The following is a 25,051-nucleotide window of genomic DNA, read 5'->3' on the forward strand; positions in this document are numbered from 1 at the left end:
CATGAATCCCATAACACTGTACGCGGGAGGTCGCGCCGGCTCGGGATGTGCTCTTGTAAAACTGAGCGATCTCAAGTTGTCGATACATTAAAATAGGGCCTCTGTCCTTTGTCAGCAATGCGCTGTTACTAATCGTGCGAGCGACGTTTCAATCATTCGAGGACGCGTCTGCTCCACGCCTTTCGTGGAGCGAACGCTTTGCACACCGTCCTTCGCCAGTGTGTTGGTTTCATAGCCAGCGCTGCGCCGCTTGTTTTTACACGTTTGTTGATAGGTGGCAGCACACTGCAAGCGATTTGTTGACCGATCTGAGAGCAAAATGTTCTTCGCGCCCAGACGTATCTCTAATTGTGTGGTGACGCGGAGTGGTCGAAGTCGTTCGGCGGAGGAAATTCTTCAGATTGCTTTCAGCAGTGATGTTGAAAGAAACCATCTTGACGACGAGGATTTTTCACTGGACGTAGAAGACTGTGAAAGCACCGAGAGTGACAGCGACGATGAACGATCAGCTGCTAACTCACGAGGAGCGAGTTGCACTTCACGTCCCCTCGTGCGTTAACATTCTTTCAAGCTCGTAAGTCACTTTGATTGTATTTAATGTATAATATCCTTTAGCAAGATCAGAATAAAAGCATAGTTCCTCTTGTACATTGCATGTATCACAATTATTGTGGATATTATGGAGCGCCGCATCGCCAACACGCTCGAGCTCGACCAGCGAAGTGAAATGATTTGAGCGATAGAACGTGCAGTCACGGCCACAATCCACGCCTCTCGGCTAACTTCTTCGACGTTGCGAAAAGGATACGTGTGCATTCTTTTCGACATTCATGTTTCGATCGTGCTGATCGAGCCTGCAACATGCGAGTGAAGTGAATTGCACACGGCTAGAGTCTCAGCATGGCTGTGACACAAGCGCTACTGAATGGGATGTTAAATGCTCGTGTTCCGTTGAAGACGTAACTCCGCGTTCCCGACTGCGCAAGTAATGACGACGGCGTATTATGTTCGCAAATCATCACCACGTTAAACGTGCGGTCCCGTGCAGCAGCGATGACGGTACTCGCTGGCGGCCTAGTACTTCGGCAAATCTGTCAGCCAGGCTCGGTACGTACTACCTCGGAGTGCCGTTCAGCTCATACGTCAATTTTAGTTCATGCAGTTTTATGTAGCATGAACAGGATTTCGCTAAGCATCGTTATGCACGGTAACGGAGCTGAAATATAACCTTTCACACCGTAGCAAATAATTAGGTGGCGAGAACTTTGCACTTTCCAGGGTTTGGGAAAGTATTTTAGCCTCATATCGAATTCAGCGCAGCTCATGACTTCATCCGGTGAAAGTGGCACGGGCCGTGCGTCCGCACGTACTATCTGTTCCTATGCTAACGAACGGGTTGACCCTCCTCCGGGCGCCATCTTGAAAAGCACGGCACGCCACCTATAGTTCGTGGGCATTGCGAATATCCTTAATGCCTGTAATAGTGCACGGCAGAAGCGCAGAATCGTGCCAGGCGCCAAAAGATGTGAACTGCGCAAAGAGTCGTTGGTTTAATGGCCCACCAATTATAAGACGCATAGGCATAATTAATCATGATTAACGGTAGCATCATCAACAAGTGTAAGCTGCCCAGGTGGTGTTGCCTTACGGACGCGTAGTGGGTATTTCGCCTATTCGCAAAAGAATTATGACATAGTGGGCCCTTCGCAACTGTATTTGCAGTAGGCATTCTAGATTAGCATTAAAGGCCAAAATTTTACGCGCACGAACGTTCTTTTCCTTGGGGTATGGTTTAGGTGTCCAGCGAGAAGCGAAGCCAGGCTGGCGATTGAGAGGGCGATGCGAACGAGGCCCGATTACGCTATCGCGCTCTACCCTTGAAGGCGAAGATCAAGTGTCCTCCAAGTTTTTAACAATGGAGTGTGTGCCCGAACAAGCCTCCAAGATTGAGCGCAGCTTCCTCTTAATTGGGGATGATATCGAAAGAGAAAGCATCATTCAGCGATGTTCAAAGCGCGGCACTCGCGTCAATTCTGTCTCGTCTGCATAACGGCACAGCGTACGGCCTTGAAAATTGGTTTCCAATAATCAGTCAATCAACATGAGAGGGCCAAGACGTCGATATCTGTGCGTATAAATAAACGCGCAAGTAACATGGACATGTTTAACCATTCAGGCAATAAAACGGCGTGCAACTTTTCGTGCCCACATACGCTTTGCACTGCCTACATGTAATATAGATTACCATCTAACAGGCAGCCACATGACCTTCTATTCTGGAAAATCTCCCGCGCTCCACTTTCGTTTACGAACCTCTGGGTGCTTGTTTTACGGCAGCCGACGCCACATGCTCTCCAACGGAAGGTGATGAAAGTCTCGGTGGCTGGACCACTTTTTGTTCGGAGGACGGAACGCGCAGCGCAGCGGCAACACGCGTCCCCTCCACCTCCTTCTTGGCCGCACCGGCTGGGACTTCATCGACGTCATTTATGTCACGTGGTACCGTGGCCCCGCTGGGCGCCGTCGCTGCGGCGCCGTCGCTCGAAGACTCTCCGTGCATGATGGCCGCCATGAAATCTGCCACGAGACTGGCATCCTGCTTTTCCTGGGAGATGGCGTCCGCAGAAACTTCGTTTTCTTCCGCACTCTGAAGCAGTGCTTCAGAGAACAGGCCGACGCCGATGTCCGGTTTGGGCAGCACTTCGAAGCTGGGCGAACAGGACGACAGAAAGGAGAGCGGGATGGAGGCAGACTCCGCCAGGGAGCCTTCCTCGGGCCCCACGAAGGGAGTGCCCAGGCCGAGGCGGTTGCGCTCACCGCGCGACAATAACTGGCCACGACGATGCTCTACTCTGCAACGCGAATCGGCGTGCCGGAAAATTTGTGAGACATTCCCTTATTCTCCCAGCAGTGTTCTTGCCCTAGCAGATTAGAGCAGTGCGCGCTCGTAAAGATACGAACTAACGCATTCCAATACATCACAAAATAACACCATGCGGTATACCTCGAATTAACCACCGCACAGCCCTCGGGGCGGAGAACTCGTGAACTAATAATTTATTGAGCAGTGTAGCAACTTCGGCTGGAATAGCTTCATCTTCAAACAGAGCACACACACACGGAGCCACACGGAAGACTGGATGCACCGCCCGTGTCGTCAATTCTTTCTTGTGTTTTATGTGAGTGGGCTAAGGTGAACAATTTCTTCTTAGCGCAAAAATATCTTTAACAAGGACGATATGAATCCCACACACATATCCCCTCTTAAAGAAATTCTCGCGCTAAGATGAAATCATAGACTACCAACTAGCCCGATGATGCACATTGCTATGTGGACTAATATCTCGAAAGGTGAAATTGCCAGGTAAGTTCACTGGTAGACCGGATCCTCAGTTCCATTTTCGAGCAATGTGGAGTCATCTTTCGAACTGATGACGGTGACCGGAATAGCTCCCGCTCGGCGCAGGCCGAGCCGCAATGCTTGGGAAAATTCTCGATTGTTTGGACTACTCTGATGAGATGGCGCGCGAGACGCGAGTGGCCGAGCTTGTTCTGGAGCACGGTGTAAGATATATACTGTTTAGGTGTGGACACTTCACGGCTTGCATGCAGAGCGCGTTCGACCAGATAAAGTAACAACGGCGCGCGTCTGTTGGTCCGGTGACCGCAGCGGGTATCTAGCGGCGGGAAGACGCAACCTAAAGAGAGAAAACGCTTTCTGCACCGTTGCTATAGCAACCGACGCAGTCGGCGGCAACGCCGGCGTCCGCTGCATGTCTTGTTTTTCGCTCGTGAAAAACGCGGTATGCGTTTCTAACTTGAGTTGCTGGCGTGCCGTAGCCGCGTTCGCTGACTAGGAAATTCAGATTTCCCGCGAAGCGCCAGTTGCTACGGGAACGCGTTTTTGTGTTGAAGTTGCATCATCCCGCCGGTAGGTATCCGCTGCCGTCAGCGGTCCGACGGGCTCTCGGCGTTGTTACTTTATCTGGTCGATCGCGTCTCGCGAGTGTCCTCACCTAAAGAGTATATATCTTACACCGTGTTCTGGAGCTAACGTGAGCACCAACGATAACGCCGGGATGTTCGTTCACTCATGTAAAAGACGACGCGTTCCGCCGATTATCAGATTACCGACGGCCGACGACTGTGATCGATGCTGTCAGTGTACAGCTCGCATTGCTTGTGCTTTGAATTACCTTGTTTTTCGGGGTACAGGTTCGCCCACTAACGAGTTTCGTCTCTACGAGTGTGACTGCAGCCTTCTTCACCGACACTACCACAAGACAGGTGCAAGGGTCCATTGGTGCCTGCTGGCTTATTCGGGCAAGTTCCGCATGAGCTACCGAAATAACATAAATTCCTTTACGTCACTTCAGGTTTTTCTGCGATGGGAAAATTTCCTCGCTAATGTCGCTGTGCTAATAATTTTTATGAGCGTTCCAAGCTCTTTTCTCCCTGAAAGCTCAGTCGATTAAGCTCACGGCGGTTATGTGTGCGGAAATGTGGAAAAGTGGAATGCTGTTCAACAAGCGTCGCTAAGTTTCTTCGTGCGTGGCAGTGTAATTTCTACTGATTTACTGTCTAGAATAAAGTATACCTGTTATCGCCCTCGTCGCTTTTGACACCCGCGGTGGTGTGAGCCTCTTCAGGGTAAGCAGGCTCCGACTTCCGAGGCCGCTGGTGTCCGCTGGAAGTCCCGTCCGCTGCGGTGTCGGGAACCAACCCGTTCTGACACAACCAACGCGTCTCCGCTTTTAGCGAGCCGGTCTTCATACTACGGTCTTGTTCTGGAAAGGTCATGCTACGCTTGGCCGTCAACTGTCCGGGCGTCTCCCCTTCGTCCATTTGTAAGCGACCGGCCCCGGACACTGGCGAGACGTCGTCCAGGAATGTGACGTTCTTGCTCTGGCGGAAGGAGGAGAACAGCAGCTTTCCCGATGGGTCATCATCTTCTAAGCCCTTCTTTGAGACACCTTGCTTGCCTCCAGTAGTCACTGCTAAACTCCCTTGACGATCCCGGTCGGACGACGTTCCCCATTCGATGGGCAGTGAAGAACCGTCACTATTTCGGAACGGAAGGACCTCGCGCGGCTGCATAACGGCCGCTGTAAATGGCAGGGACGTCCTCTGCGGCGACCTCGACGACTTCGACTGCGAGGCGGACGTGTAGTCTTCGAAAACACGCACGACGATGTTGTCCTCGTCGGAACTATCAGCGCTTGACGAGAGAATCTTGTTCATCAGCTGCGTTGTCGACAGTCTTGACGGCTGCGGCTGCGCCGTGGAACGTGCGGACGACTTGTCCAGCATCTGGGACGACTTTGCGAAAGGCACCGGAGGCGTGAAGCTCGACATCCTCATCGCCGTCGTCGTGCTCGTGGGTCCCGGAGAGAAGGCGTCCGGGCGCAACTGGTCCGGTGGCACGCGAAGCAGGCGCGTCGAGGGGAACGTTGGTGACGGGGCATTGGTCCTGTTGTTGGAAGCGGTCGAGTTCGGCTTCTTCGGCCGCAACGATTTCAGAGGTCCGCTACGCACCGAAATGGAAGTGGTCGGCACTTTGCTGCGCGCTGTATACGAAGAGGTCATGTACTTCTGGTCTGGTCGCCGAGAAGCGATGGCAGTGGGGGTTTTCTTGTCGTCGCCGGGAAAGAGCCTGGACAAAAGGGTATCAGAAATTGTTCGTTTTGCTAATAGACTTAACAACGCCGTGTTTTATTTTTCTTTCGAGGTAAGTATCCTTATCATGCCCGTGAATCTTGAGTTCTTCATTTAAACATTTAGACACAAAGTTACTCAACTGTCATAAGTAAAAGTGCGCAAGTGTCGTAGTAAATTGAAAATATCGAGAACTCCATTTATCTATGGATATAGCTTGACGCTTTCAACACCATAGTGTCGAAATCATCAAACTGTATTTAAGTAGAGCGAGGACACTTGCGTAATGTGATACAGGGAACTTCGTTATGTATAAAGAAAGCCAGAGTGTGTATTTTTTGTTAATTAAAGAGTGCGCACCTTCATATAATGACATCTTAGTGTTGCGGATGAAAAATGCAAGTTCTTCAGAAGCTTCATACGAAACGTGTTACTTTGAAAGGGAGTTGGAATCGAATTTCAAGCGTAAAAGAGCACGTGCAATGCAATTCCTGCGATAAATGATGCGTATTGAGTTCAGACAGCCAGCTACCTGAACTCTCGATCACGGCTGTCATTCGAAAAAGCTGTGGTAATGAAGCAATTATAAAAAAATACGTTTCGGGTTTGCCAGATAGTGTAACTAACTTTTCATACCGTTTAAGTGCACCATCAGTAGCATTACTAATACATGAGCAGGTGGACGAGAGACTTCTAAAACTCTGTTATCATTTTTTGCAATGTTCTGACCTATAAGCTATAACTAATAGAAAGCTGCATAACGAGCACTTACTGAGTCGCTCCTTACCTTCGAAATATAAATGCGCCTCCGATGCCAGCCACGACGATGAATAAAAGCGTGGTCGGCGTCACCGCAGCAATCAGTTTGCCCAAGTTCGGTTTCGCTGCAGCGATGTATAAAGGCGGAGTGATGGAAGGCTCGGTACGGGGTAGTACGTGAACTACACTAATTAAAATTGTCGCTATGGGCACAATACACGAGCGACGTTGTCTAGAAAACCACACCGCATACTTGAAAAGAAAGAAATGTTTAAAGAAAGGAAAGCCCTTCAGTGTCTCAGATCATCAAGTTTGGATTCAGATACATATTCAGCGTATAAGGTGCGTGTGTACGGAACGCCGTGACAAAATAATAGGAGTAGGTAACCATAAGCTATAAATTACAAGGAACATGTGCTTTTTAAGAATGTACACTTTGATTTTTTTCAAAACTTCTGGGAGTTCTTAAAAAAGCCAACTCAAAGCAAGCACTGCTGTAGCACTGAAAAGTATGAGATCAAGAAGTGACAGTGCTATATACAAAGAAGATACGTTTAAGGACCGTAGAAATGTTACATCAACTTACAAGTATGATAAAAATGTCTCACGCGGGTCGTTGAATGCCGGATTGGGAGGTACGTACTGTAATGGTGCTATGGCGTGCACATCCGTTAATGAGAAAGCCTGCGCTACCAGTTACCTTGATGTATCGCCGGCAGCGTGCGAACATTCAGTAAAAAAAAAAATCTAAAAATTGATTTTTTGCCAGATTGCGTGTCAGTGCCTAATAATATTGCTGTATCATTTGTGATTCGTCTAAGTGAAATACTATGGGAATAGACACATGATGCGTCAAATCGCGTTTTTTGCCAACTTGCGTAATTGTTTTCAAGGACCGCAGCTATGTAGGAAATAATCTACCATGCCAAGTATGAAAGACAGCTTAGAAAAAGAAGCTAAGGGTCAAGGCCAACATGTTATAAGTGATTTAACTGACCAAAGCGCGCACGTACGAAGACGAAAATAGAAGGACAACAGGACAAGCGCTTACTAGCGACTAAAAGATTTATTGAACAAGGAAGCATTTATAAATACAACAATCAACCGACCGACGCATGCGTGTCAAGGCAAAAGTTCTGGCAGGCAGGACATGAAGATAGAGGGTTAACTATGGCGACAAACTATCAAGAAATACTATCAAGGAAAACTTCCTTGTTCAGTATGCTACCTTGTTCAATAAATATTTTAGTTGCGAGTAAGCGCTTGTCCTGTTGTCGTCTACGTACGTGTGCGCTTAGGTCCGTTCAAACATGCGTTTCAAGCAACTAGCCCAGTTGTCGATTCTCTTGCATCTTATAACTGAGCCACCACAATGTGTTGGTGTTATCAAGGTCGTCCCACTCGTGCCTTTCGTGGCATGACGTTCAGGGTCGGTCGGTTCGCCTTACGAGCTACATTAAACCGATGGGAGCTCGCATCTGCCATTGGTGCTACGATCAGCGCCCATGCACACCACAGACACCACCGTCTTCGACTGCATATAATTTCCGACAAAAAGGAAAAAAAACTGACTTCATATGTTGCATCTAGAACAGCTGTGATAATCCAAAGCTCTCAAGACAATCACAGCTCGCCGAAGCCATGGAAACTGCCACAGCGAAACTAAATGCGTTTGAAAGGTGACACTATTTCGTGCTACGTTTTTGCTTAAACGTGGTAGTCAAATCAGGGTACGAATTAAAAAAAAATGTCACCCTCGGGAACACCAAGTCCTACCAGGAACTCGATCTACTCAATTATCAAAGATTTGTCCCGCACAAATACGGATGACATTGTTCACGAAATAAACGTCTATTCTATTCTATTCTATTCTATTCTATTCTATTCTATTCTATTCTATTCGATATGTGGGTAAAAGGGACTAAGTGAAGGCGTGGCACACTCACGGGCCAGACAGTCACCGTTTCCACGCAGCTCGAAAGGCAGTGGACAGTAGCAGAGGAAATCGACGCATCGCATGTTGGCGCTCCGGTGGCTGCACTCCTCGTGGTAACGGCACGACTCGTACAAGGCCTTGGCTGTGCTCGCAGAGTGCAGAAAAAAGAAAGAAAGCGGTAAATATGATCATAAGGCTGGGGATCCCAACAAGAGAGACTTTCAGGGGAATACGGAGGCTTGAATTGATGAGAAATCGTTGGACAGGAAAATGCTGCTAAAGCCGACGTTTCGACAAGTACGCTTGCTTTCGCCAAGGTAGCAACCTTGATGCCTTGACGAAGACAATGCCGCTTGTCGGAAACGCTGGCTCCCTATACACTCCCTCTTCAATGAGTTCTCCTCAAAAGGCAGCGAAATATCGGAATAGTCTGGATTGTCTGGATAACCGCGACACGAAAGAAAGCTAACCGATACGCAGCACGAGCGCAAAGTAAAATTTGAGGTGAATCGACGTGTGATGAACTGCCGGACTCCCCCGAAGGTTCTTCTCTGTCGTCGGTGAAACCTCTTATCGTAATACTCGGGATACAGCCGTGATACTGCCTACCCGAGCAGTCCTCTATAGGCTGCGTTATGTGTCTTCTACACTTCGCACCAATAACTAGTGGGCAAGGTCTATTGGCGCGCAGTTTGTATTTCCGTAAACGCCTTGCGCACCGATAGTTACTAGCCTTTCAATCAACCGAAGGTATGAACACGTGAGGAGCTTTAGACCTGTCTTAGAGGTAATAACTAGAACATGAGGCTTGCCGGCGGGAGTTATATCTGTTCATTAGTACCTACAACCTGCAAAATTAGTTAACCCAAAGAAAACACGAGCCTATAAAAATCGATCACGCGTCGAACGATGTTGGTTCTTCAAGAAAATTTTTTTTCTACTGGCTTTTTTTTTTGTTTTCTGAACAAAGTGACACTTGCGCGACTTTCGTTAATGTGGTCGGATACTTGTGAGATTGACTGGAGAGTCGAAGTCCTAATGTGTTCGTAATATTGTTTTATCTAGAACAACGTAAATCGGGGGTCTGAACATTGCAGCCCGTAGATACGTTTTACCGCAACTCTGTCGCATACTGAACGGTAGTGCATAGGAAGAAACCGACCTTACGATACCATTAAAAACAATGTATTTTCCTAGTAATTTGTACGCGTTCCTTTTCTCGATTTGGAGGTGGCCACGCAATTTTCCGCCGACAAATAACATAGCGCCCCTACCACGAAACCAACTTAGTTGACGGTGATAGGCTGAACAATTTTCAACACGATTCGCGCGAGGGACACAAAGTCCGCGGACGAGCGTCACGTGGTAGTGTCAGCCAATCCCGTCACTCACAAGAACGAAGCAGACAGGCGACTGGCGGCGCAATTCAATACAAGAAGTCGTCGCGCTTGTTCGCGGAGTTCGATCTGTTGCGTGAACCCGTATTAAAAGATGCGTATTTCAGTAGCTCGGTTGCGAATAGGGATGGTAAAATCGACGAACGATTAATCGATTAATTGATTAAAGGTCGACAATTAATCGATTAATCGTCACCTATTTCCGTCTTTCGATTAATCGAATTAATCGATTAAGACTATTCGATTAATCGATTACGGCATCCCCCCCCTCCCGCCCCCAACTTCGCCCCTTGGCCGGAGCGCATGAGTGAGAGGCGTGCTATCCTGAGACGCAGATGCCGTGCACATCGCCTCTCTTTCACAACATTACAGCGCATCTTTCTGCGCTAGCAGAACGAGCTCGGAGCTGGCGGGGGTCATACCCCATAGAGAAAGATATGAACTCGCCGTGATCTCCGTCGCGTACGGCGTTCAACTCCAAGCACTCCCCAATGCTTCAAGTCCGGGCAGGAGGCGGCTCCACCCCATCGAGGCAGAAATGAATTTGCCCGCTTCTCTCCGGCTCACAGTCTTCTGCTGCTACTGCCTCATACGTGTCGGCGCATCGTCTTGTTGCTTATGTTGTTCGTGTTCGTTTTTTGTCGCGCTGTTTCATCGTGTTGCCGCATAAACGCATCTCTCCTTACATTTGATAAACGAGTAGTTTTCGTCGCCTGTAGTGTCAATCGCAACTTTGTTTGTATTTTATTCAACCCTCACATTTTACTCGTTTCTTGTGTAAGTGCGGCATTGTAATATGCGCTGCTTATTTCCTGACTGGTTCTTAGTGCCTTTTTGTTTTACTCTTTAGCAAATAAAATATTGTTTACCAATGAAAGAGAGAGAGAAAATATAAGGCAGAGAGGGTGGCCTGAGCTAGTACGCCCCTGACTGCAACTCTGCACCGGGGAAAACGCGACGGGGGAAAAAGAGTGATGAAGTACGATGATGGGGAGATGATTACGTAATCCTTATATACATAATAACACACGTTTGCTAGCGTAAAGAGGACAAGGACGCTGGTAACCATCTTTTAATATGCTGTATACCAACTAGCCCAACTGTCCGTCTTGTAGAGTGTATACCATCTTCATTAATCGTTCAGCTAGCTTTCCTTCGATGCAGTTAGCGCAATTAATGACAGCTAGTCACTTCTTCAAATAGAGTGTTCCAGCGCGGCTTGCGTGCGCTGGGACGCGGAAAATGTAGATTCGGTTCTCTTGACACGAACACGCATAATAGATAGCGCTTGCAACTACGACCTCGTCTCTACTTGAAGCACGAAAGTTGCTGCCATTAGTTGAGAGAAAATGTAGCGCAGGAATGCGCACTTGCAAATTGTGAAAAGGGTCTTATAGACCCTTTATGTAATCCGCAACTTTACACGTCGCTTTACCGAACGTCTAGCATCCAGTGCATTACTATTGAAGAAGTGACCTTGTAGAAATTAGTAATACTGTATGGTTGCATATTTAGGGAGAAATACAGCTTTCAGCTAGAGGCCCCCGTCTTCTGCTGTGACAAGAAAGAAGGACAGTCGCGAAATTTATGTTGTCATGTCTGAAACATGAGATAGCGCTCACCGTTCAGGCTGCACGTACGATTGAAAAAGGTGCTAGTGGCGCCGCGTTAAGGCAACGATCGGATGAAACCTGCAGAGTATACTGGCGCAGCTGCTGTTTATTCTAGCCGGGAGGCATAAACTCATGTCACTCCCGCAGTTGCCTGTACAGATGGTCTGCTGTGAGGCCAGTATGTTTCTATGTAATCTCTGCATGGGTGACCTCAAGGAAAAGATCGCGTCAGTTCGCAATTATATTATTATGTAGGGCTTCCACAATATCTAACAGACAAACAGAGAAAAGATGCCGTGCTTACGAGGGCGAGCGTCTTATTTAATTCCTCATCCTCCTCGTCTCTCTTTTACCTTTCTCGGGATTTCCTCACCCTCCGCCACACTGCATGTTTCAACTGCGACTTTCCAACCAGTGTGGTTCCCGAACGCGCCTCCTCCGGTTTCGATGAGCTCGAGTAGGCAGGCTTCGAGAAAATACGACCTGCTGCCGAATAGTCCAGGGATGATGACCACAGATGCTTGAATCCGCGGCATCAACCAACGACGACGGGCCCCTAGTGTTCAGTGTGTGAAAGTGGGAATTTTCACACACTGGACAGAGGGGGGCCGTCGTCGACACTTTCTAAAGTGGGAATTTTCTATCGTCAGCGCGTCTGATAAAAAGATTTGGGTCCATATCAAACACGAACGATGCCTCTCAAACAAAAAGATATCGGTTTTAAAGTGCCAACAAGAAATATCGATTAATCGATTAATCGATTAAAACATTCCACCGAAAACAATTAATCGATTAAAGGCTAAACCGATTAACGATTAACGATTAATCGATTAAAAATTTTAATCGACCATCCCTAGTTGCGAAATGACACGTGCAAGTGCAGCCATTATGAATGCATACAGATATTCCCAACGGTCCCCACCTGGAAGACAGGTGTCGATTCCTTGTACCTGCACCTTAACGGGTGAGCTCGGCGCGCATGCGCACACCCACTCTTGGCAGGTCAGTCCCCGCCCGCTCAAGCAGTCGGCGTCACGGGCGCATGCAAAACCCAAGCCCCTGCGGTCGTCTGCGTCTGTAATAACAATTACAGATTAAAATAACATTTGAGGACAACAGCTGCCTTTACTGGAGTCATCAAAAACGCCACGGTGCGAACACTTACAGGGAGACTGACACGAAAATTTCTGGGTGTCGTTTTTCTTATTTTTTTGCTTAAAATGAAAACCAAGGCCCTCAGGAGCCTAGAAAATGTACTGGTAAGCGGGAGTGCGCCCTGAAAAATTAACTACATGTTTCTAAAGGCTAGTTTCGGTTCCTACTGTACCCTGACGTCACGACACGGTATGAACTTCTTGTGAAGTGCCGGCGCGAGATATCGTGATATTTCCCAGACCGCTAAGCTCCGTGGCTCCGTTGGTGATTAACAAGTGGCCATTTTAGATTTTTCGTACCTGACGTAATCACAACTGATGCGTGAAGTCACCAGAGCTGATATTGTAGCCTGACGTCTCGCTAGTGTTGATGTCCTTATACGCGCGCCGGGCGAATATTGACCTTTAATGTCAAAATAAAGTATACCTTGTTAGCATTTCCTGAGCTTCACACTTGGTCAAAGGCGCCTCTGTGTACGAAAGAAAGAAAGAAAGAAAGAAAGAAAGAAAGAAAGAAAGAAAGAAAGAAAGAAAGAAAGAAAGAAAGAAAGAAAGAAAGAAAGAAAGAAAGACAGAAAGAAAGAAAGAAAGAAAGAAAAGTAGTACGTAGGCACGCACACGCCTTCGCTTGCCCCTATTTTCCCGATAGAGCAAGGCCTCGTTAACGCAGACTACCTTCCCATGTTCTTCCAGCTAAATAAATAAACAAAATGTTTTGTCCTGAGTTTGAGACAGGCGTGCCTTGGTCATCAGCAGTGGCCGGTGTCGTCGAACTGGCGTTTCTCGCAGCCCTCGTGGCGGCGGTGGACGCAGATGGAGCCGTTGCGTCATCACCAAGAGGCACGCTGCGCGCAGTACAGAACCGCGGTTGTTTCCTTCAACGTCCTCAGATAAATCTCCTCACACACAGATAAAGAAAAAAAAGATTAAAGCCCGTTCCACGCCTGTAAAATCTGAGTAAACAGCGGAGCAGGCGAGAAAGTGCTACGATCCGCAGAGTGCAGATTAATTTCTTTCATCTTCTTTCGTATTTCTTTCTTTACCTGTTTCTATATTGCCTTCTCTCATCTTTCCCTCCTCCTAAGCCTCACATCATGCCTCCTCATCCGCGCTTTTCTTTCCCAGCCCTTGCTATACTATACTGTACATGGCTACGCTATGGCTTACCTATTCACCTCCTCCTCACATCACTTCCCTTTCCCATTCCTTGCAAAACTACGCCATACAAGGATATGCCATGCGATACCCTCTCTCCTAATTTCCTTCAGCTTCCCCTTCACATCACTCCTCCTCACGCTCATTTCCTTACACACCGCTTGCTATACTATACTATGCATGCCTATGCTATTGTATTAGCAGATTAAACACCTACGAAACTGCCGCGGCCCATCGGGGAGGAGCTTTTGCGCCAGCGTTTACTGTCTTGCACGCGTAATCACGCAAACCGCGATTAAACTTTGCAGCAGGATATCTCGGAGCGCAGGCATAATTCTTCCAAGCGGAAGTGTGTACAAACGCGATCCGGCCCCTGTTGTACGGGGGCTCTAGTCGCTAACTCGCGCATTGTTGTCGAATAGTGACGATGCCTGCCTCGAAATACCGTGGAGGGAAAGCACGGTCCCATTCTTTCACTTTCTCTTGAACACGCCATTTGATTGCGATAGAAATTCTCCAAGCCTCTGGCTCCAAGGTTATACCGCCGGCGTATTTTACGATACCAGACGTTCGCGAATACTATGCCGTGTGACAAATCTCGGCTGTTGCCGGAGCGAGGAGCTTACAGGAGGTCGTGGAAGTTTTGCCCCGCACAAGTCGGTTGAAAGAGGCAGAGTACCGCTGCGAGCAAGGCGAGCATCTTCGCCGTGGAGGAGCCGGACGCAGAGATTCGTTGTTGCTTGATGATGACGGTGCGCTCGCGAACGAAGGCTCATACCCACTATGGAGGAAGCACTGAAAGTCGGTTGACGTGTGCGAAAAGAACGAAAGAGGCCGTCTATTAACTTTAGTTTCGAAAACTGGGCAAGATGGCAGAAGAAGCGGCATACTGACAGCAAGCAGTGAGACTGGCGCGGGAAGTACGGAAATATAAAGTCATACGGTGTCTTGTGCATTTGCCTGAGGTGACTCGAGGCGCAAGCAACGTTTTTCTTCGCTGCCGAGTGTATTAGAGAGAGAGTTTCGTATCCTCTTTTTATTGCTTTGGCCTTTCCACCACCCAAGTGATTATCAGGCCACATGTTACGCTTCACCGAGAGTCCCATCATGTCATTATTTGAGGAATATTTCTTGACCAAAAAGTCACAGTTTCGCCGCAACGGCGAAGCAATGAATTTGATAGCAATAAGTTGGAATGTAACGCGAAGAACGGAAAGCAGTTCGAAATTTGTCAGCGCGGCGCTCAAGCGCAAAGAACGCACGAAAAGAACACACACAGGACGAGCGCGACCTATTACGTGTCACAGCGCGACACTTAAAGCGCGCTGCTCATACGTAAAACACACATGAAACGAACGCACAGATAAACACAGGACGAGTGCGAACAAACAACTGCCATTGTTGTTACTTATTTCTGTTTGAACAACGCGCTCGTTTCACAAACGCGGCCGCTGCAGCGAGCGAAGGGACCTTCGTACGCTCTGTAAATTCAGCGCGGACATCACGGTGAAAGCACGAGACATACAAACAGACCCCCCCCCCCCCCCCCATCCTCACTCCACGAGAAAAGGTCTTTATCCACGCCATGCCTACGAGTGCGAACTGTTAATGATACGAGTTACAGCGTAGGCAGCTTCTGCCAACGTATTTGTGGATCTGCCTGAGGTAATCACGGTTTAGGCTGTTGCGCTGCTTAGAGATGAAGGATCAAACAGGCGAGAAAGAGGGGCGTCTTGAGTGATGATGATGATAGACAGCGGGAGAAGTATGCGTGATTCCAGAAGGGGGGCAAGGTAAATGCGAGGGGACACCCCCCCCCCTGAAATCATAATCTGTCCCCAGTCAGTTGATTGGCGCTCAGTGGTCGTGGCGGACAAAAGAAAAGATGGAGAGGGAGGCTGAAATAAAGACTGGGACCATAATAAAATGCAGTTCCAATTGGCTGCACTGCAAGACGGAGGTGATAAAAAGAGAACGAACGTGACGGCGTAAAGACAGTGAAATAGAACACAAAGTTACCGTGTTCACTGGGCAGTGGCATCATCAGACGCTGCTAAAGGTCTCCCGCGGAGGCCGTAGAATCGGAGGAGCGTGTGTTCCAAGTTTATTGTGGTGTTAATACAATATTTTATTGCAAACTACAAATAACAGAGGACGAGAATCCAAAGCAAAAAAAAAAAATACCGAGAGGACGTACTGTCATCACACGTATACAAATCTAGAAAAGTTATAAAACTAAGGAATGCGGAAGAAAGCCTTCTGAGCGTTAAGGAAAGTGTTGAGCTCCTCCGTATCTACTATTAGTGAAGCCGGAATCAGAGTATACCATTTTCTCAAAGGACATAATAGTAGCTTCGTCGTCTGCATCAGTCCCCAACCCGCGCTCTATGCCATCTACGGCTTGTCCGGGCAACACGGGAAGCGGTACTCGGCGGCGGCCCTCCCCAGTGCCGGTGCCACTTGTTGAGCGACAACCTTCTCTACGATGTCCTTGGCGACCTTCTCGTAGCCCCAGGCGAGCTTCTGCTTGTGCGGGTCGCTCCTGTCCAGCCCCCAGAAGCGCGTCTCGAGCTTATCGAAGCCGCTCAGCTTAGTCAGGTTGGCCGTCGGGTTGACCCAGGGTGCAAACTGAAGAACGAGCAGAGTGCTGAGCGGGTAGAAGATGCGTGCTGATACCCGGACAGTGTCGTTGCTGTCGTACGTCAGCAGGCTGTCCATATGCACCAGAATTCCCGGAAATCTACGGAAGAAAGGTATGTGTGGCACGCGGCCACATCGTCACGCAGTCAAGGGAATGCAGAACCATAATCTTAGCCGTTTTATCATTTACATGTAATGGTAAGCTCTCATATACCAACGCACTATAAACAATCAACTACTTCTGCGACGACACGTTTCACTTTCGTGTTATACCGATTCTTATGATGGAGGGATCAGCCATCTTTTTTGTAGCTTCGTACGCCATAAAGTCGATGTCAGTTTCCACTTTCGGGAAACTTCACCTTCCAGGCTTCCGCGGGATTCACATGCCTCGTAACATTCAAAGCTCTATCGAGGAACAGTTACGCCAACAAATGTGCCGTGTTAGTTTCCATGCCATAAGGTAAGTGACGGTGCTCGAGGTGACGTCATTTTTCACGGAGTGCGACTCGATTAGCGAATGCAAGAAACAGGGAGAACACTGACCGTACGTCGCACGAGAGGACGACTCTCTCTGGGAACTCTGCGACCGAGCTGTTGCAGTCCACCCAGCGCTTCATGCGGTCGTGCTTGCTGACGTTAGTCGACTGGAAGAGCACCGAACCGTAGTGCGAGTCGTGGCTTATGTCGCGTGTGAAAGCCGGCACTTGAAACGGGCTGTGCAGCTGGACGGGAAGCTTGTCTTCCAAGATCTCGTCCACGTAGTCGTTTACACGGGTAGGGTGAACGGACTGCGGCGTCACAGGAACTGCGAGGTAATACTCGAGGTTAAATTCAAACAAGTTTTGCGTCGCCTAAATTGGTCATAGAATAGCAGCATGCCCTACTAAAGTAAACATGGCAAAATTCGTTCTTTTGCTGCGCTATACTGTTACACCAGGACGACACAGAAAGTCTAGGCACACACGTGCGCACAAGTGTGTCTAGGCTTTCACATTTGTCCTGGTGTAACAGCATAGCGCTGTTATTCCAACCTTTATATTTCTTTATTTCCTTTATTTCTCTGTATTTTCTCTTCCTCTTTCTTTCTGTGCCTCTTTCTCTGTATCTCTCCGAGTTGTAAATATCTCCCCTTCAGTCCTTTTCTCTCTTCCTTCCATTTTTCTGCCTATTTCTCTCTTTCTCTGGACTCGTTCTCCCCTCCTCCCTTCCCACTTCCCCACCCTCAAATCCTTCCTCCCCACGCTCAGTTCCCTTTCCCACCCCCTCGCTATAGTAGGCTATGCTAGGCTCGGCTAGTGTGCCTGGATAGCGGAGTGTTTAGCACGCTCGCCTTCGGATCGTGGGTACGCCGGTTCGAATCCCGCCTCACCGAGAAACATTCCCCCTAGAAATTCTTTCTTTCTCTAGCTTTATTTCTCTCTTTTTATATTTATTCCTCACTCTCTCTCTGTACTCGTTGTCTCAGCGATCAGGGTTATTTGCACCCCGAGCCGGAGGAATCGGCACACGTGTTCTGGGAGCGTAGCAAGAGATAACAAAGACGACGACGATGAAGAAGAGGACGAAGAGAGCGCGTGTCGGTTCGTGATGGTGATAATTTCTCTTCGCTTTGCACGGACTAACGGTTGGCTTAGATAGGTCAGCTGGTATTATATATAGGTTTTACCATAACTCCTAAGCAGAATGCGCGTGCATCGGCTGTTGAACGGATACGAAGCAAGCCCAACTAAGCAATAATTAACAATGTTTTGTTGTTATCGTAAATCTCTGAGCCGCCTATAAATCATGTAACATTTTTTAACACTCGCCTTACGCAATATCCATTGTGGGCCTGAAAGTTACTTTGAATGGATGAATGAGTGAATGAATGAATGAATGAATGAATAGATAATTAGTGCCTCCGAAACTTCACTTTTAATGCACCGTAGGCAACGGCTGGCTGCTGCATATCACGAAGCACGTACACACGATTGGGTGTGCTAGCATATACGAGTAATGGAGTACGAAGAGCCTCCGACTAGCCCTTATCGTAGCACGCTTGAATGAATTATACAATGTGCAATAACAACAAATATGCAGTAATGAAAACAATTTCCTGGGGAGTGACTCCGCTGCTGGGCAATACGATTAAGGCTGAGCTTTCAAATAGCTTTCATTCCTCTCGAGGTCGAAAAGAGCAGCTACGAAGCAAACGCTTCTTACGCTTCTCTGCTGGATCCACTGTAGGTGAACCTACCTCGGTCGAAAGGAGTCTCACTTACCAGCCAACAGCAAGGCCACCGAAAGCAGGTAGAAGAGGTCCATCTAAGAGAAGGAAATCGGAAATATAGCCAGAACTTATTTAACTTCACCTGAATTTCTCACATGTCTCGGTCATCGTCGAAAGTGTAAGGAGAGATAGATAGATAGATAGATAGATAGATAGATAGATAGATAGATAGATAGATAGATAGATAGATAGATAGATAGATAGATAGATAGATAGATAGATAGATAGATAGATAGATAGATAGATAGATAGATAGATAGATGAAAAGGAAGAGGCAGGGAGGTTAACCTGGTGCGAGTGACCGGTTTGCTACCCTGCAGAGGGGTGGGGATATAGGGGTCGGAATGAGGACAGATAGAGATAATGCGATAAAATAAAAAAAAACAAAACAAAAAGTGCGCACATGCACACACATGCAGGATGTCCTATCAGAGCCGTTCTGATAGACCGGTTGAACGCAGAAAGCGCATTAGCGCCTGCACAGCCTTCTTCTGTGACGTTAAGTCCTGTCGGTGGCGCAGGATTCTTTCTTCCGAAAGAGTTCGGTCGTCCAATTTATCAAGTGCGTTGCAAAGCGACCGTCTCTGCGAACAGTGCTGTGGACAGTCGCACAGAATATGCTGAATCGATTCATCACTTCCGCAGTGGTCACAAGCTGCGGTGTCGGCCATCCCTATGCGGAACGCGTACGCATAGACAACTGCGACATCCAACCATAACCGGCACAGAAGGGTAGCGTCACCTCGGCAAAGTCCTGGAGGAATTCGAAGGCTGAGAGTTGGGTCTAGGGAATATAGTCGTGCTTGCTGGAAGTGTGGCTCGTTCCACTGCGACGTGGTGCTTTACAACTAAAGCTGTTTTTGATAGGCAGCCGATCTCTGGATATAACCAGACCTTGCACGGAGGCTTCTAAGGATGACTTAAGTTAGGTGTGCCTTTTTGCATTTGGTTTCATGGACACTGTGAAGTTCGTCTTTGAATAATGCGCATATAGTACTCTAAAGCGTTCACAATTTGTCTAAACACATTTTCTATGCTGCCTTTATAAATGCACCCTTTGCTGGCCAGCAGAATTTAGGCAGATAGTTTATTCACAGATGTAGTCGAAATCTACCACATGACTTGATATACTTAAGCATGCAGCACAAATACCTGGAATCGTTGCTGAGCTCTTCTGCAAATCAAATTATATAACGCTAATGTGCTAGCGGTTCAAGTCCACGTGCATAGCGAGCACTATTTAGTATTGTTTACATTTCTTTTTTGGGAAAGCGATAGAATATTTTGCATTGCGAAGGAACGCAGGAATCAGCTTTATTAAAGCGGTCGGTTTTACTTTTCAAAGAAAAAAGAAAGCCACGGCCCAGCAGTAACTGCGCAATCGGAAATCTTACGCAAAGGTAACAAGCCATTTTCTGAATTTCGGTGCACACAGGGTCGACATCATCGTTTTCCTACATTTGGAGACGATGTAACTTTCTGGAGACGCTCTCGTCATTTTGTCAGGGGACGCGAAGGCATCGAAAAGCAGCAGATATCTTGGCCACGACCAGTCAGGAGCGGGCGTCTCACGTGTGTGATTATACAGACGGGTGAAACGCGTTCCTTACTCCCGTGGTCAAGAATGCTTTTTTTTGCAAATTGAAAATCACGCTGTCTGTCGCATAATAGACATGAACGCGTCTGTTGTCGAGGCAAAGCTGTGCATGGGTGATTTTGTCACCATAAATCGCTCTCATTCAAAACGCCAAAACACCTCCCGCCGTAGACGCCGACGGGCACGGTGTTAGACGCAACCTTCGATGCGACTGTATCAGTAATAGTAGGCAACCGAAATACCGACCATGTATGCAACGCACTTTAGGAAATGGGCCACTTATTTTACGTATTGTTTCCAATCGCAGTTTTGCTTTCAAGCGGCTCTTCTTGCTGAAGACTTGAAGGTCACCGTCGTCCCTGTCAAGGAAGCTATCGCGATGAGAGACCCACTTGCGATGGTGGTATCACTTGCACACTTCTTTCTCGGTGATAGTATGGGCAAATCAACAAATAATTCACAACGCACCGCTGTTTTCGTTTCATTCTGGTCGATGAACACAGATCACCTAACGAACACGCGCTTATGCTCACTTGCAAGCTTCGATGTGCACCTGTTGCAGCCGAGCGACGCCATCGTTGTTGAGTGGGGACGGAAAACGTGAAACGGACACCAGAAAACCTGAAAACTCGAAAGAGCGAAAATCGCTAATCCTTTACGGGATTATCATTCTTACTTTCAACGCAAGCAATCTTGAACGTAATACCTATTTCTTTTCTTTTTATGTTTTCTTTTATGCTACGTGTTCTACAAAAGCTAGCGTTCACGGACTACATACAGAAGCGGAGTAAAAAAGTGCGTGGTTTGGTTGCGTAGCCTTCGCTGTGCTGCCACAGAAAGTTGTCGCCAGGTATAAGTGTGTCTGTGAAATGGCGTTTTAACTGCGAAGCAGTTTAAAGGGCCCCTAAACTACCCAGAGGTCGAAATTTGGTTGTGGCGTTGCAGTTGTGCACGAGTCTACAGCGAACGCTGGCGGAGTTGCACGCGCTTTCTCGTTTTGCTCTTTCCTTCGCTAGGCTGCGTTCGTCGCCTCGACTATCCACCTCCCCGAGTGCCCTTCCTCAGCGTCCGAGGTGGAAACGCAAGAAGCGCGCGCATCTGCCAGCAGAAAACAGGTTCTTATTCGTCCACTGACAGCGTCTCTGCTCGCGACGTCACCTAATCATACAGGTGACGTCATGACGGCTGTTTGTCGATAGAGGAAAGGCACGGAGAGGAGCAGGCGAGCGTCTGTTGGTGGTTTAGTGGACCGCCTTGTCGTCGTCTCATGCCTCGCGTTGGTGTCACGCAGGTCTCGCGTTTGATAGATATAAACCGACCAGGCTGCTCGTTTGGAGCGCAAGCGCGCTTTGACGTGAACTGCAGGGTCACCGAAGGCTAATTCGTCTGTCAAAGTCAGCGAAACGTCAGCGTCGGGAGTTGGATCTACAGAAGAGAGAAGCGCAGGCAAAATGCCAGCGCCGCAGAGCAGCAAGCAGTTGCAAAAATAAGCTAGAAACAAGACCACAGAACAGAAGATAGGTAATCGCAAAACAAATCGGATAATCACAACAAAAGAACAGAAAAGAATATGAAATATCGCATAATCACACGGAACGAGCTGAAAAGAGCACATAATCTAAAGAAAATAACAGAAAAGAGCAGATAAACACAAGATAAACCACAAGGGAAACACGGGCGTATCAAAGCTCCGCAGTTCGTACAACTTTCATTTTGGGTGGAACTTGCTTTGTTTCACTTAGACATCGAGAGCGGCCGTCGAAATCCTGGAGTGACCGCTCGAATGGCACCAGACCGAATCTGCCAACGAAACACGGGAACGCTCCTTGCGAGATCACACCAGAAGTTTTTTGCGCACGCGCCACGTAAACCGGTTGCGGAAACTATTCCTGCTTCCGCTCTTACGTTTTCATGGCAACATTCGTCGCCTCAAAGCGCGACTACAGTTGCTCGAAAACTGACGAAAGTTATCTATGCCGCTCGTTCTATTTGCTACCGAATTCGCGTCTTGGCGGCAAAGCAAGTGAGACTAATCCGACGCGGAGCGAGTTGCTGGGAAGCGACCGGTGGAACGCGCGAATCCTCTCCAGATCGACCAGTGAAACGAGCCCTACGTTTTGGCTGTTTGTTTCTTTTCTACGGCTAACTGCGGATTAACTGCCGCTTCGTTAGAATCCCCAGCCTTTCTTGGCACTAGAACTCTTGTTTGCCTCACCTGCACCATTAGAGGCAGTGACTCGCCCAAGAATTTGGATGGGCAATCCATCATACCAGCGTCGTTACGGCGAATCAGCCGCTGGAGTAGGAAGTGCGCTGTACGTCTGAAGAAAATTGAGTGTCGTCCAAGCACACGCTTCCGCTTTGAGGGCAACGTTACTGCAGCGCAGTCGCACAAGTGTTCATGGACTAAAAACGACCCCAAATCAAACATTTCGTCTAGTCATAAGATTTGGGCCGATACAATGAGGGAACGCACATAGGAAATGTTTTCACGGAGTATTAGCTCCCAAGGCTGGGTGCTCGACGTAATGCATCTGCAGTGGGATGGAAGAGAGGGTATGCGCTTGAATGACGGCTGCGTGACTATACGAATATACATGGGATACAAAGTCGACACTAGAGCGTCTCTGTTACTCACCCACCGTGCACTCGGTGAAGTAGCACAGTCGCGGCTCTTGCAAAGCATACTAGTACGATTCCTGAATTTTCGCGTCGCTCCCACGAAAGTCTGTAAATCGATTAATCGAAAAGGTTTAGTCGGTTGAATCGATCAAATGACAGGAGGACATCGATGAACATCAAACGTTTTGCGATACACTTTTCGCCGATTAATAGAATAATTATTCGTAGATACTACTATCCCTAACACAATGTTAGACAAAGCACCTTGGCAAGATGAATGATCCGGATTACTGGCGACCGAGGTGGTTTCATTCCAATGCTCTCTTCGGCAAGAATGAATGGCAGAAAAGGTTCGTCTGGCAGCTTGGTCCTTGTACCTTGACGTTGTGGTCGATTCGCGGTGATACATAAAGATGTTGTATGAGAAGATAATGTTTTGTTTCTTATTTAGTAAAATAAATTTTACTAAAGAGGACGAGGACCTTTCTCCTACGTTCAAGCCTCGTCTTGTACGTTATTAATATTTAATGACTTAAGTATGGTTTGCGTGTTAGTTTGACTTTTAAAGTGCACTGCTACGAAATCTCACTTTGTGTACCAGTGTGCAATTGCATATCAATACACGCCGGCAAAAATCTCTGTTTTTGCAATTAAGGGTCTCCCTCTCTCTCTTTCTCTCTCTCACACACATCGTGTGGGTGGTTTCAATCTCGGTGAAGCAGTGACCCACGCGACAGGGCGTAACCGTGGCAAAAGACCACGCGTCGCCGCTAAAGCGTCGCTGTTAAAGCTTGAGGTCGAGCCGGTCGTCGTTTCAGAAAATTTGGCGCATGCGCGCCACAGAAAGCGGGTATGTGCCAAGCAGCTCCCAGCATAGCGTAGCCATTCATGGTATTGGCCGCGAGGGCCTCCACTGGAGAGGCCGGCGCTGCGGTCGTTTTGACGTCACAGATAGGATGCTCCTGCTCGCCTTGCTTCGTAGTTGTTGTGCAACGCGACGTTCAGGTGAAATTGCGGTGCGCTAGGATCAATTCTCACCGCGTGAAGCTTAATTTGACCAGCTGGAGACATTATCGCCGTATGAGCAGTGCTATAGGTTGCGTGCCAGCAGCTTCAGCTTGTTGGTGCACTGTTTGGTGCCGCAGGGCTAGGCGTATGCGACAGATCTCGCTGTAAGTTTTCATCGCCAGCCCAAATGTAAAAAACACTCGGCTGGTAAAGCCGAAAATGGGAAAGGACGCCAACTCGCAGGTCTGCAGCAAGCACTTTCGTGACGAGAATTTTGTGTACGACGCCGCAATGAAGATGTTCGGTAACAGCTGACATGTGCTCCCGGCAGTTTATCGCGGGCGTTTGTCGATGAATTTATTGATGCTGGAGAACAACAGGCTCACTGTAAGCTAACAAAATAAGTAAAAAGAAAAGTCTCAAATTTCTCTCACGACGAGGTCCTTACGAAACTTAAGAATTTTGTCACGTTTAAGATTGCCTTGTAGGCACTCAAAACTAACATTGATACGTTGCCGAAAAGTGTAAGCCAAGGCGAAAAGTAAACGCATCATTAGCAAAAAAAAAAAAGAAAGAAAGAAAGAAAACGAAACGGTGACGATCGTAAAACAAATAAAGCCCAACTAAAATGAACAGTGGAGGGGAAATCGGCCTTTGTTTTGCAGATCCCGCCAGCACTTCTAAACATGTGCGGCGATGCACTCCGCTCACCATTCCCACGTGTTCGCTGACAGCAGTGCATGTGCACCGTACGCGCGGTGGTATTACTATTCGGCGGCACGTTTCCCTCCTTGTTGCAAGTTTACTCGTTTGTTTTATAAAAAGTCTGAGAATTATTACGCGCAAGGTATTTCATAATGTATACTAATACTACCAGCTTAGCTTTGGCGACATCACTTTCATCGTCCTCCATGGCGTCAGCTGTACCGGCTTCAGGTCACGATTGTAGCATGCTAATTAGACACGTGGGAGCCACCGGGGGTAAGAGCCGTGGTTTGCTTGCCCGGATTATAAGGTCATGCCGCTTCTTTAAGTAATGAGCTTCAAAACAACGGGGACGCACGCGCAGCGGCCACAACAAAAACGCGCGGCAGCAAAGGCGCAGGAAATGTGGTTTTCCAGCAGACGACACAACGCCGAATCCTATGAGTGACGTCACAACGTAGGTGGCGCTACGCTATGTCCTCGCGGCCAATAGTATAGCCAGGGGGTGGGAAAGAGAAGTCACAGTGAGGAGTGATGT

At 48.0% G+C, this 25,051-nt stretch overlaps 2 protein-coding genes across 2 annotated transcripts in view; one reads left to right on the forward strand and one right to left on the reverse strand.

Annotated features, from left to right (window-relative positions):
* LOC119383109 (pyrroline-5-carboxylate reductase 3) overlaps positions 1-25,051 on the forward strand; it is a 600,945-nt gene that overhangs the window by 366,841 nt on the left and 209,053 nt on the right. The gene's annotated exons all lie outside the window — the stretch shown is intronic.
* Positions 2,306-8,433, reverse strand: LOC119381637 (uncharacterized). Its single transcript, XM_037649409.1, has 4 exons — positions 8,361-8,433; positions 6,443-6,539; positions 4,598-5,653; positions 2,306-2,852 (listed from the first exon to the last, which is right to left on the reverse strand). Exons 1-4 carry the CDS (start codon positions 8,431-8,433, stop codon positions 2,306-2,308), a joined length of 1,773 nt encoding a protein of 590 aa, XP_037505337.1.

Source organism: Rhipicephalus sanguineus, chromosome 2 (genome assembly GCF_013339695.2).
Source record: "Rhipicephalus sanguineus isolate Rsan-2018 chromosome 2, BIME_Rsan_1.4, whole genome shotgun sequence".
Taxonomy (NCBI): Eukaryota; Metazoa; Arthropoda; class Arachnida; order Ixodida; family Ixodidae; genus Rhipicephalus; species Rhipicephalus sanguineus.